Below are 13915 nucleotides of genomic sequence, written 5' to 3'. Positions count from 1 at the left end.
GGCATTTGCCCCTAGGCCAGTAGCATGTGAGGGCTGGCATGGAACGTGTGGGATTCAGCCACACACTGTTTTTCTGGAAGTTGAAAATGGAAAATGTGCATGGAATGTCTTTTAGACTGTAGTAGCTGAGTTTGACCAAGCAGCCGGACTAAGGAAAATATGTAAGATATCCCTCAAGGTGGTGGTTTGCAAGCAACTTCTGAGATAAGACAAAATGTTCATAACACACACCAGTTGTCATTTAAGGCAATGACTTAATGGGAAGCGGAGTCTGGGTCTCCTATGCATGCACAGTTTTTCTGAGTGCTTACTCATGCAGGTTATACTGATGGAGGTTCCAGTGATATGATCTTTTACACGTGACAAATCCAACAAACCCATACATCTCTTGTGCACTGTGTCTAGGACCACGCACACCGGTCTGTAGGATATTTTGTGAAGGGGTACATTTTGTACACACCAACTGTTGCCAGCCCTCCCCTGCACCCACACATTCACCTGTAAAATTGCAATATGTATACAATTGTATTTATGGAAAAAAAAAGAGTTGAAACTTGGGCTTAAAGTTGCAGCTATAAAGGACGTGAAGGGAGCCTGGGACACAACAGCAACAGGCATCATAACTTTTGGAAAAAAGTACACCAGAGATTATAGTGTTTGACGTGTACCTTTTTTAGAAAGCTGAAAAAAATGAGCAGCCAATAAGTAAGAGGCCAGGTCTATGCTGGGGGAGGGGAATGTTAGTACACATATTTTATGTTCTGAACCAAACAATATTATAAATGTAAGATGTGCCGCCCCCTCCCACCAAGCGATCGGTCTATTTCTAACTGTTTATAGTTTATAAACCATCAGCTGGATGTTCTGTAAAATGAATATGAAAACGGCATACTATAGGTTTGTTACATTGGACATGATACTACCCTTCATGTTTATATAAACTGGTAATCTCACGATGTTGGGCGTCTAGATCCCATTATTCCTTCTATCTTTGTGCGTTTCTTCTGCAGGTCTCCCTCCTTGACAACTGCTTTGTGCAAAAGGAACCTGTAGGTTTGGTCCTGATTGTCGGTGGCTGGAGTTTCCCAATTGAGCTCAGTCTTATCCCCATGATTGGAGCAGTTGCTGCCGGTGAAATTACATTCCTTCGTAATATACAATATGATTTCTTTGTACAGTCTAAGGCAAAATAATGCCTAGAGATGGCAATACAAGACTAGTGTTTTTCCTAATAAATAAAAAAAATATATAGAAATTTTGAGCCATAATAAATATATAATGGCTCAAAATTTCTACTAGTCACTGGCAAGTGAAAATTTTGCTTTGCAAGTAGAAATTCACCAGTGATGAATGTGCCATGGATTCTCCAAGCTTTCAATAGCGATTAACATTTAAGTCCTGGCTTGTACTTGGCAGGACTCTAAAAATCTCAAATTAGCACGTACATGGGACTTTCAAACAGTGCAATCTATCTTAATCCAAAAAGAAATGAAGCATTACAGATTGACCAACCACGGTTGGTTCTCAAATTGTATAGTATATGTTGCAGACCACCTGGTAACCTGACCGATTTACTTCTGCGAGTTCCCTTCCTTCAGCCGATCAGACTCTACATGGTTAGGGGACTTGGCTCAATGCGCTCCCAGGGCTGGTGGGCACTCGGTCCTGGAAGCTCTTAGTCCTTACAAGGACTTTCCCCGCTGCATCCCCTGCAAGCTGGAACAGCAGACGCAGGGGTTAAATTTTCCTTCTCTCCAGTAACCAGAGGAAACAGTTCTGTAGGTTAAAATAGTGACAATATTTATTTGGAACACACAGCCTTTATGCACAGACCCCTGCAGGGGTCTCCATTCAGTTTAACACAATCCCAGGCAGGAGGGGATTGGGTTACAGATGGCAATCTCCTGCTCTGGGAGATACCAACCGTACACAGGGACACACATTAAAACATATTCCATACAGGGGGGGAGGGGATAACCTTTTGGGGCTCTGCACCCCGGGAAGGGGTCACATAGATATATATAACCCCGGGTCCCATCTGGGAAATCTGCAAAAAGCGGGGCGATTGGATGTACAGAGCCCGGGAAATCAGCGTCTAAAGTCTGGGACTCGAGGCTCCGTACATCCCCGAAATTAGTTCCATGAAGTTGCTTGGTTTAGTCCGGCGAATTCAAACTTCAAGCCTAAACCAAGCAACAACCAATCAGCTGAAAGGCGCAAAACCAAATCGTGCCAGTCAGATCGCAGGGAGAAGAGGGGTTTCGCCGCCCAATCAGGAGAAAGGGCGCAAAAAACCCAGTTTGAACAGGCGCTCCTTCTCTGATTGGTCACCTGCGCCCTGCAGAAACAAATCGCCATTCACTCGTGCCGGCCAACCAGGAGAATGGTGCAAACCCAGTTTGAATGGGCTCTCCTTCTCCCATTGGTCGGCACAGACTTCCAGGCGGCCAGCGGGACCCCTGTGGCTGTGTAGCCGACTCATAGCTCCAAGGATTCTGCTAGGGCTGGCGCCTCCGGCAGTTACCTCTATTTAGGCAGCCTTGAAGAGAGCGTTCTCAGGCAGCCACGAGCCTGGCCTCGTAGCTCTCGGGTAGGGCGCAAATGGTGATTATAGCTCCGTTAGGAGCAGGTAGGGCAATCCCCAAATCGGCGAACTGAAACCGTGCAGCAGGTTGGCGTTCGGTTCTACAAACCGGCGGCCACCCAGGGGAAGCACAGTTTGTGGTTTTCACACCTCGGTATGAGGTGTGAACGTTCTATACTAACATTCTAACCGAGTTATCGGGGTGGTCCCCGTTCGGGAGATGAACCAGTTCCGTTACCTGACGGGGAGCAGGTAATACACTAATACATCACAATTACATGGGGGAACACAGACTACAAGGGAAAATCATGGGAATAAACATTGGAAACACAAGGGCAAAATATATGAACATTCTGTGGGCATGGTACTTGGTTGCGGTGACCCGCCACAGTATACACAGAGTGTTCAGAGAGCATCCTTTTAAGACCTCAAACTTTACACTATTTTCTCTCCATCGTAGGTAACTGTGTGGTTTTAAAACCTTCAGAAACCAACTCTCACACTGCAAATCTGCTGCGCATGCTACTTCCACAGTACATGGACACCGTGAGTACTGCAGGCTTGATGGGTATAATGGTCACCAACTAAAATGTTTGCAATCCATCGAAAACCTTTTGCCCAAATGCACCTTTTGAACATGCTATCAAGGCTATCCTAGCTATAAGATAAGGCCAGGGACTAATGAAAGTATTTTAGAAAATTGGGCAGACTAGATGGGCCGAATGGTTCTTATCTGCTGTCACATTCTATGTTTCTATGCTACTGATGAACAGGGTATTGCTCGGAGGGAGCTAATCTAGGTTGGAGCTCCGAGTAGGATCCTGAAAAGCCATGGGTCTGATTTAGGCAAAATTTCATTGGTGGCCTCCAGTCCCCTGTAATACTGAAAGCGAAGTTAGTTGTTGATTAAAATGCAGATAAAGTGCAATGATCACTAAATCAAATTGGGGGGGAGTTTAATCTGTCAGGTTATGCAAAATAGTCGCATGTGACCATTCTTTATTAATGAAGGCCACACACACAGAACGTGTAACACGATGTCAGACCACCTTCTATTGCTTTCCTTTTTTTACTATGCAAGTAGTGTTATCTGATTTACCTTACCATGCCTCTTATATCCTTACAGTGCTGTTATCATGTCATCAGTGAAGAGCATGGTGACCTCATGGAAGTTCTAGAGAACACATTTGACCATGTATTTTACATAGGTAATGTTATACTCCGTCTTGTCTGGCTTTCAGAAATCAAGGATGGTCATGTATCTTACTGTACGTCATGGTATATTAAATAATGGTATGGAAAATATTTTTGCTTGCCGTCTACAAGTTATAGTCCATTGTACTTACTCACACATAGAATATGCGTGTGTCATGTAACTTCTGATTGTGTTAAAATATCAATTAAAATTTTTTGATAGTTTTTCTAAGGAATTTTAACGATGACCGCATTCTATTAATTCTACTTCAGCCATTACAGATACTGCAAGTTTCTTGGGAACTGGCGGCAAGTGCTTATATATTTTAAATAAATTAATGACTTGGTTTTAAATGGGGAATATAAAACTAGAATTGCTAGCGTATACAAACATTGGTAAATGGCAACATACAAGAGCAACTTGAAACCTTTTGTCACTTGAGTGATTTCTGGGAATTTTTATTTTTTATTTTTTTTAAAGGTTTTCTTTATAGAAGGTCTTAATAATCTGCATATGTGCTGTCTCGCTATGTGCAGGTGACCGCACGATTGGCAAACAGGTGATGCAAGCTGCAGCCAAATACCTCACCCCTGTGACCATGGTTCTGGGTGGAAAAAATCCTTGCTACGTAGACAAATCATGCGACATAATAACAGCTGCTCGTAGAATTGCATGGGCTCGGTATATCAATTCTGGTCAGAATTCACTTGCTCCAGAATATGTTCTATGTCATCCAGATATTAAGAACAGACTCATCAATGAACTGTGCTATTGGGTCCAAGACTTTTATGGAAAGAATCCACGGGAATCTCCTCATTATGGTCGTATGGCAAGTACAGAACATTATCGTCGTGTAAAAGACTTGTTGTCATCCGGTCAGGTGGCTTTTGGAGGACAGACTGATGATGGTGAAAGGTACATAGGTGAGGGTTTTTGGTGTATCCATAATGCACTAGGGTGAATGTATGTACCACAGACAATGCATCTGAGGCATGGCTAAGCTATAGAGCAGGATTTTCTCTAAGGCAGACTAGGCATTTGCTTAAAGAGCCAAATGTTAAGGACACTGACAGCAAAAATTTGGCACACTTCCTGTATGATGCTGTTCCGTTCAAGACATGCTGATTATTGCGCACACAAACCAATCTACTTTCTGCCTAATTACAAAATGGTAATCTTGGGCGATTTTAATAAACATGTGTGTTCCTTTCCACAGTAATAACTCTGAACACTAATGTACTCCTCAAATTCTTCATGGCCATTCAATCTAACCCCACTAGACATCTGCCCCTCTGTGTCTCTCCCCCAGGTCCTCCGTGTGTTTCTCCTTGAGTGACAGGCCTTGTCGCAGCTGTGCCCCTTGCAACCGTGGTAGTTTTGCCATTGCGTAATGTTGACGTTGTGCATTGTGCCAGTGCTCTTACTGTTTTTGTTGTTTTTACATCTCCACATCCTATCATCGTGTAACATGTCCCCTCCGCTACACTCACTATATCCATCTTTCTCTGTCCCAGAATGCATACCAGGAGCAAGCAGTCTGTCTCCTAGTAAGAGAAGGAAAGGAGTGAACAAATGAGTCCTGAACAGAGGATTCCGTTTCTGAATTCTTAGAGATGAGAGCTGTGGGGTTTGTAAGACGGACCTATAGACTCTGAGAGCTTGAAGAGCGAGAGATTGTAGTAGAGTAGATGTATTCTTAAAAATGTATCTTGAAAGTTCCCCTCCAGCAACACCTCTGCCAGTTACAAAAAACGTGGGAGGTACGGCTGTAGTGCCTTCTATCAGTAAAGGTTCTTAATCCTGTTGGAGCAGCATATGTCTTGTTCTTTTTGTGTAGTTCCCTTTAGATGAGATATTGTATCACATCACCATGCTCTCCATGTAAAGATTTACTGGCTGGGCACTGTACATGGGGAGTCTGGTCAAACTGCAGTTCTAAAAGATCTTCAAAATCTTTATGCGACTCTGCCAGTTTTTATATTCCTATAATTATTACTTATCTAGAACATAATTTTAATAATAAACAAGTGGTCAGAATGTGTAATGCCTTTAAGAAAAAAAATTGTGAATTTACCCCTTTTGTAGTATGGAAATGGCAATATGTCTGTCTTGCAGCTCCAACAGTGCTGACGGATGTACAAGAGTCTGATGCCATCATGGAACAAGAAATTCTTGGGCCAATCCTACCCATTTTCACAGCACAAACCCTCGAAGAAGCAATAAGTTTCATAAACAAAAAAGGCAGACCTCTTACTATATACGTACACTCAGGCAATCCAGAGGTATGTAGTTTGAGTGGACACACTCAGACCTCCTATATTTCATAAGTGCATGAATATATTTCCAAACCTGTTTATTATTGCATATTTGACCATCCTTAGTGTAAATAATATACTTTTGTCAGTTATACTATCTGTGCACATTATCACAGATGTTAAATTATATTTGCTATGTAGATATTTTTTTTTTTTGGTGATTAATTTACAAACCTGAATAGACCCTTTTTTTTTTTTTTTGTAAATCTGTTTTTATTTGTGTTGTCAAAGTTGAGAAAAAATAGGACTCGCAGGTCCCAGGAGACATATCACGATCTACAACAGCATGAGCACCATTCATTAGCGTAGGTAGCATGACGTGCGGGTATGCTCTCGGGCTTGCAGGCCCACAATGTTGCCGGACACGCAGGTCCCTTATAATTTCTAGGGTTGCATATATGGTTTTTAACTTCACCAATTCTTACTGTTTACCTAGGCGTTAACTTAATCGTGGGCGTTGGAGCGGGAGACATTCCAGTCTCTGTTCAGTCCCTCTGTTGCTGTGTATGTGTCAGGGATATTGAAGAGTGTGTGGGCAGTCGGTTACCCTTTGTTTGGTGCGGTGTGTAGGCTCGTGGGTCGCGTGCGAGTTAGCATTTTTTTCCCCTGTTGGTTATGGGCCTTAGCTTGCATGTAGCCTACTGTGCATGAGAGCGTCATGCCGATGTCTGAATGGGCTTGAGTCATTTTCGTGTGGCCTACTCCGCATGTTGCTGCGTTTTGTCTGGTGTGCCAGGTCTAGTCATTATGGGTGTGCTCAGTCTGTCCCTCTGTTTTTTGTTTTTTTTTTAATTTGGTTTCCTCCCTGTTTCGCTTTTTGTAGGCTCCGTTTTGTTGTAGGCTCCGTTTTGCTTTTTGTTGGTGTCTGTCTGTTTTATGGTAGCATTAGTGTGTGTGGGCCTGATTTCGCGTTTTGTCGTGTGCCCGTAGTCCTATCGTATGGAGTCATGTCTGTTCCATCTGTATATCTTATCGTTTGTTTCATGTCTCCTTACTACTTCTCCTTTTCCCTTGTCCAGTTATGTTGTTTAGTAAGAGGTTTTTTTTTTTTTTTGCGTCTGTAGTTGTTCATATTATTAATTTATTTGTCATTTATCTAGATATATATATATATATATATATATATGTGTTTTTGTTTTTTCGTTTATTTGCTGCTATGTCTTTGGTCGCTCACTGTGTGTTTCTTGCGTGTGTTGCTTCTTTGTGTGCTCCGTGGTTGCTGTGTTTGTCATGTGTCCTCCACTTTGGAGTTCGTGTCTCTCTGCTCTAGCCGTGTTTCATATCAGCTTCTAGTGTAAGTGTCTCCCTTTTCTTCTTTATCTTTGTTATGTGTATGTGGAGATCTTCTCCCCTTGAGGGGAGGGAGGGGGGTGGGCGGGAGGACGAAGGGGGGGTGGGGAGGGAGGGTGTCTCTCTCTCCCCGAGGCGCGTCCGAGCCCCCTCCTACGCTCATTCCGGCTCTCCCGGTTGGGTGCACTCTTTTTGTGTCGTGTCTTAAGCGATATACAATATCCAGGGTGTCCATAATTCTGTGTGTCTATCCTCCTTGCCTATTGTTTCTGCTATTTTGGCTTCCGCTCTTCTTATGTCTTCTACTTTATTCTTGCATTGTTCTATTGTGGGTATATGTTCTTTACTCCAATGCAATGGGATTAGGGATTTAGCCGCATTTAGCAGGTGTCTCAGGATTTACTTTTTATAAGAGGGTATGGGTCGTTCTGTGTGGTGTATGAGGGCAGCCCCCATTGTCAGCTCTGTAGGGTCTCCTAGGATGTGTCCTATTTCCTGTTCAATGTTCTCCCAGTACGGTTTTATTTTATCACAGTCCCACCAGATGTGCTTAAAGGTTCCGGGGCCGTTTCCGCATCTCCAGCAGATGTTCGGAATGGTTGGTGTGTAGCGGTTAATCAGGGTGTGCGATACCAGTGCGTGAGAAGCTTATAGTTTACTTCCTGGTAGTGGGAGCTAGTGGAGCTTTTGTGTTGTAGTATTAAGATCTTTTCCCACTGGGTATCCGCAAAGGATTCCTCCCACTGCCTTTTGTATAAGGTGTTTTCTGTTCTTTGTCCTGTCAGTATGCTTTGATATATCATGGAGACCCTTCCTTCTGTCTCTGGTGTCTGTGTGCATAGGTTCTCGAACCATGTGAGGTCCCTATGTATTTGGGCTCTATGTGGTAGATTGTGGTAGTAGTGAGTCAGTTGGGCGTAATGGAATTGGTGCCTCTCTTCCGATATGTCACGCAGTGGTTTCACTCCCGTGTTGCTTAGAGTTGCATATATGGGTATCTATCCGTCTTGGTTCTCCATTGGCCAAGCCGACGGTGGGAGGCTGTTTCCTAGATTAGGGTTGTATGTGATCGGTATCAGCGGGCTGGGTTTGGGTGAGATCTGCTGTCCTTTCCTTAACATATTCCAGTGTCTCAGGGTGTGCGTGAGTGGGGATTCCTCCCCCCAAAATATCTGTGCGTCTGCTTCTCTATGCCAAATCAGTGTGTGCAGTCTTTTCTCAGTGGAGTCCCTCCAGAGTGTTACCCATCTTTTGTTAGGTGTGTCCGTGTGGAGTTCCTTGAGTCTCTGCAGTACCGTTGCCTGGTGATACCGTCTGATGTCGGGTAGGGCTAATCAGGGCCGCCATCAGAAATTTTGGGGCCCCTGACAAAGCACAAGGTCTGGGGCCCCCGGGCCCGCCCCCGCCCTACCTATTCCACTGACAATGATGCGGGACTGAATGTGGTGTGTATAGTGGAAGTGAAATGTGTGTAATGGATGTAGTGTTTGTGTGTATTAGATACTGTTTGTGCAGTGAATGCAGAGTGTGTGTTTGTGTAGCGGATGCAGTGTGTATACTGAATGCAGAGTGTGCTTGAGTAGTGGATGTAGTGTGTGTACAGTGATGTAGTTTGTGTGTACTAGATGCATTGTGTTTAGTGGATGCAGTGTCTGTAGTGGATGTAGGGTGTGTATTAGACGCAGTGTCTGTGTATAGTGAATGCAGAGTGTTTCAATGTGTGGTGGATGTAGTGTGTGTACTGTGAATACAGGATGTTTGTGTAGTGGATGCTGTGTGTATAGTTAATGCGTAGTGTGTGTCAGTGTAGTGAATGTAGTGTGTGTCAGTGTGTAGTGAATTCAGTGTGTGTTAGTGTGTAGTGAATGCAGAGTGTGTGTCAGTGTAATGAATGTAGTGTGTGTGTTAGTGCAGTGAATGCAGTGTGTCAATGTGTAGTGAATGCAGAGTGTGTGTGTGTGTGTTAGTGTGTAGTGAATGCAGAGAGTGTGTTAGTGTGTAGTGAATGCAGCATGTGTTGTACTAGTGTATGCAGAGTGTGTGTCAGGGTAGTGTATGCAGAGTGTGTTGTATTAGTGTATGCAGTGTGTGTGTCAGTGTAGTGGATGCAGTGTCTGTGTCAGTGTAGTGGATGCAGTGTCTGTGTCAGTGTAGTGGATGCAGTGTCTGTGTCAGTGTAGTGGATGCAGTGTCTGTGTCAGTGTAGTGGATGCAGTGTGTGTGTCAGTGTAGTGGATGCAGTGTGTGTGTCAGTGTAGTGGATGCAGTGTGTGTGTCAGTGTAGTGGATGCAGTGTGTGTGTCAGTGTAGTGGATGCAGTGTGTGTGTCAGTGTAGTGGATGCAGTGTGTGTGTCAGTGTAGTGGATGCAGTGTGTGTGTCAGTGTAGTGGATGCAGTGTGTGTGTCAGTGTAGTGGATGCAGTGTGCGTGTGTGTGTGTGTATGTGTGTAAATGTGCAATCTGTGGAGGGGGAGGGGTGGGGAAAGTGGCATTTTTACATTAATTTTATAATTGTATATTAACTTAATTAAATGTTTCTCCCCCCTCCCTGCTTCTTACCTGTGTCCAGGGAGGGGGGAGATTCCATCCTTGGTGGTCCGGTGGCATGAAGGGGGGCCCAGCACACATCTTTTTCACTTTCAGCTCAATGCCTCCAATAACTCTCGCGAGACCCGCGGAGCGTTGCCATGGCAACCGGGTCTCGCGAGAGTTATTATAAGCGAGAAGAGGAGAAGCTGGGTGCTGGTAACAGGGAGCCGGGGGCCCGCGGCTGCACACATAGATGGCGATATTCGCCATCTATGTGTGCAGAGAAAGAAAGAGGGGCCCAGGACTGCCAGAGCAGTCCGGGCCCGTGACAACAGTCATGGTTGTCACCCCCTGATGGCGGCCCTGGGGCTAATCCCCCCCCCCCCCAGCTTCTTGGTAAGCAGAGTTTATCAAAGCCAATGCAGGCCTTCTCCCCTCTCCAAATGTATTGTGTGATTGCCATTTTGAGCGTCTTGAAAAATGTTTGTGGAATCACCTGTGGAGCTGTGTGAAATATGTAGAGTAGCCTAGGTAAAATATTCATTTTTACCACTGCAATTCTCCCCAGCCAAGATATGTGGGTAGACCCATCATTTTTACAATTTTGTATCCTGGATCAAAGGCAACAAAAGGAGCATTATGGTTTGGGCATCCATCACCGCAGGAGCTGTAAAGCCTGTGGATTTATAACCAATGCAGAAACATGAATTTATTTACTTTGGACTGTTTGAGTATAATATGTATTCATCCCTTCCTCATATACTCTGTGATATGTTGTTGCAATGAATGTCATTAGCAGGTGGGTTTAAATGTCTCTAATATGGCTTTTTGATGGTTTGGAGGCAAAATGGTTACATGAAAAATGTCAAAATGCAGATCATTAAATACCCTGATGGGCCTACTTCATACAACATGTACTTTTTATTTTTCTGTGACTGCGATTAAAGTTAGTCAGCACGCATAATTTATCCAAGGCTTGGTTTTAAAACCACAATTCAGTGCTTGCCATTTTTGTTCTATAGCCTCCAAAATGAATTGAAATTGTAGACACGAGGCAACCTAGACTATGTGAATCTATTTTGAGTGTGTCTCTCTTCCCCTGCTTATTTATTAATTTTTAATTTTTTTAGTAGTAGTAATAGTATGTTATGAGCAAAACTTTGTTCTCCTATTTCAGTGTTTTTGTTCATAACTAGTATTGCGTTAAGACCACTATCACCAGAATTTAACATTTTTAAACTTGTTTAATTTTAGTATAAGAATCTTTGCACCGTGTAATTAAGAGATGACTTTTTTCATGTTTTTTAAATGAAGTAGATGTAGAAATATTTGAAAAATATTTATTTCACAGAATACTTGTCCCCTCTGCCATATTTATACACCTTTTTGGTAGGACTACCAAATCTAACCTTTTGGCAGGACTACCAAATCTAACCATTTGGCTCCTGCCTCACTCCCTGTACCAAAGTTACGTCAACCGCAATCACCCTGTGTGGTCTGCCTAGTCCAAATTCCAACCACATTGGCAATTCTCATATTTACTAGAGCCAGATGCGTTCAGAATTTGGTTGGTTCCTCATTGGTACCGATGAGGAAATCCTTGTTTTTCCGAACTTATCAGAACCAATCTACAGCACCAGATTAGCAAATTATCATTCACTTGAGAGAGAAGTAGTGTGTGCTAAGGACATCCCCTCTGATGGTATTTACACACAGAGCTGACCTCGACCTCTGTTTTCAGGTCATATCACAAATCATGTACTGCACCTCAAGTGGAAGCTTCTGCTCAAATGACAACATGATCCAGAACTTGTATACAAGCCTGCCATGTGGGGGAATAGGTGAGAAAAAGCCACAAAGTTTAAAAAGAGATAACCGGATGAAAGATCATTGTACATTTCTATGGTTTATTTTATACTCAATTGTCCCTGCTTAAAGTTGGTGTAGTTTTAGCCTGATTTGGGGGAACTAAGAGTTATGAGTGTCATTCCCATTTTATGTATCATGGAAATTGGATAACATGAATGTTGGGAATTTGGATGTCATTTATCTCTTTGACTAATCAAATGGGGGGAGGAAACAAACTTACTCATCTATGGTTTGGTTAGTTGTTCTACAGAGATTTTGTGGATTGTAAGTGTGAATGCCTCTTTTGTGAATAGCCTTTTGGGTAAGAAATCTAAATTTGAATAAATGACCCTCACCTGACTGCTGTTAAGCACTTACGCAATATGCCTTTGTAGAGGTGTACAAGCAATGATGGATACAATGCTTTCTTTCCAACAGGGAGTGCAAATTACCAGCCGATTTTAATACGTCTGGGGAGTTTAGACTTATTTTTGATATTTTATTTCTTCCTTACTGCAACAGCATGTCAGTAATTTACACTTATTATCTTATTGAAACTTGTATTTTTTTTTTTTTTTACATATTAAAATTTTCAAAATCTATAACAAGGCTCAGATCTTGCAGAGCGTTATCTATAGAGCAATCTTCTCTCCTAAATGTACTTTAATGTTTTTTTTCTCTTCCAGGAAACAGTGGTGTAGGGATCTATAAAGGCAAATATAGCTTTGATACTTTCTCTCACAGCCGTGCCTATGTGTTAAGGAACAACATTGTCGAGTGTGTCACTTATCTTCGCTACCCACCCTATGCAGAAAAAACACTTCGGCTCATGAAATGGGCCTGCACGGTTTCCAAGAAGAAGAATTCCAATTGGTGCTCCATCTTATAACTGCAGCTGAGGAAATTATCAGTTCTGTAAGCACGCGGTGTGGACTTTGGCAAACTAGCCAAAAGCCATCCATATTCTTGTACATTCATGGTTCTGTGTAGACCTTTGAATATATTACAATAACATCTAATGCAGGCAAAGATATCTCTGTAGCAGTGAAACAAGTGCTCAATCAAAAGACTTTTATAAACAATGTTTTAGGAGATGTTGGTTTGACCAAATTATCAATCCTAAACAAAGATATTTGTAAACCTAGCATTTAATTTATTTCTTCTACTTGTATAATTTAATATTTTTTTTTATTAAACTGTATTTAAAACTTAAGCTACTTGGCTTGTGTTTCTTTTTGAATAAGATGGCACTGTCCTGGAAGAGGACTTGCCACGGATTTATCTCTTGGTGTACCTACAACGCTGGACAAAGTGCAGTAGCTGTATGGGTAAGCAATTAATCTATTTTATTAGTGAGCCTGAAGTTGCAGGAGGGTTTATCCGGCCTATAAATACACAGTCCACCCCCCCATGCTCTGATTCAGTGAAGAACCATCTACTTGCAGTTCAAAGGTTATCAACACAAACTACCGAAACTTCAAACAAGTTGGTCTTGGTTTAGTACAGCCTACGCAAGTATTCATTTTAACCCGAGTAAAAATTAGCTGTGTCCTTGTCCAGTTTGTTCATTCAACAAATGCATTTGGGTGGCAGTCGTTGTTGAGTACGTATTAGGCCCTTATTTGGATATGGTGAATTTGACTACTAACACAAATTGGGCATATTTCAATAATACATAGCATCACTGTGATACCTCATTCAGGTTCATGCAATCTGCTTATTGTATCTGGCCCTCATTCGGACATGTTTAAGGCCGTAAGGCCTGTATTTGTGGGAGGAGTTAAGCGTTCCATATAAACGCTACTCCCCCCCTTCCTACCTGCCGTACGCACGCTGTTCACCTCGCTTTCGTGACAGCCGAACTTCCGGGTTCACTGGTCCTCCTCGATGACCCCGCACTTCCGGTTTCCGGCCACACGTCCCGCCGGTTCAGAGCTCCCCCCTCCGTTCGGGGAAACTCTGCCGAAACGCTTCCAGCTGAAGTCCAGGTACCGGCGGGTATAGCCACCTTCGGGCTATTCCCGCCGTTCGCATTTTAAAAATTACCATTGTGCAAACCCTGACTTAAAACTCTGCTGTACTGTACTACACTTACATCTATACCTTTTGTAGGCTGTTAGAGGAATGTATAAATGTGAAATACCATTACATCA

The 13915-nt window shown here is 42.9% G+C and overlaps 1 protein-coding gene across 1 annotated transcript in view; it reads left to right on the top strand.

The window, feature by feature from the left end:
• LOC134611100 (aldehyde dehydrogenase family 3 member B1-like) overlaps positions 1 to 12710 on the top strand; it is a 21983-nt gene extending 9273 nt beyond the window's left edge. Inside the window, exons 5-11 of the mRNA XM_063454669.1 lie at positions 1011 to 1131; positions 3045 to 3130; positions 3711 to 3792; positions 4316 to 4702; positions 5895 to 6061; positions 11656 to 11755; positions 12449 to 12710. Coding sequence (XP_063310739.1) covers positions 1011 to 1131; positions 3045 to 3130; positions 3711 to 3792; positions 4316 to 4702; positions 5895 to 6061; positions 11656 to 11755; positions 12449 to 12651 — 1146 coding nt within the window. The 3' untranslated portion in view covers positions 12652 to 12710. The remainder of the gene's footprint in view (positions 1 to 1010; positions 1132 to 3044; positions 3131 to 3710; positions 3793 to 4315; positions 4703 to 5894; positions 6062 to 11655; positions 11756 to 12448) is intronic.
• Positions 12711 to 13915: the final 1205 nt, after the last annotated feature.

Source organism: Pelobates fuscus, chromosome 5 (genome assembly GCF_036172605.1).
Source record: "Pelobates fuscus isolate aPelFus1 chromosome 5, aPelFus1.pri, whole genome shotgun sequence".
NCBI classification, from domain to species: Eukaryota; Metazoa; Chordata; class Amphibia; order Anura; family Pelobatidae; genus Pelobates; species Pelobates fuscus.
This window is presented reverse-complemented; position numbering and strand designations above follow the sequence as displayed.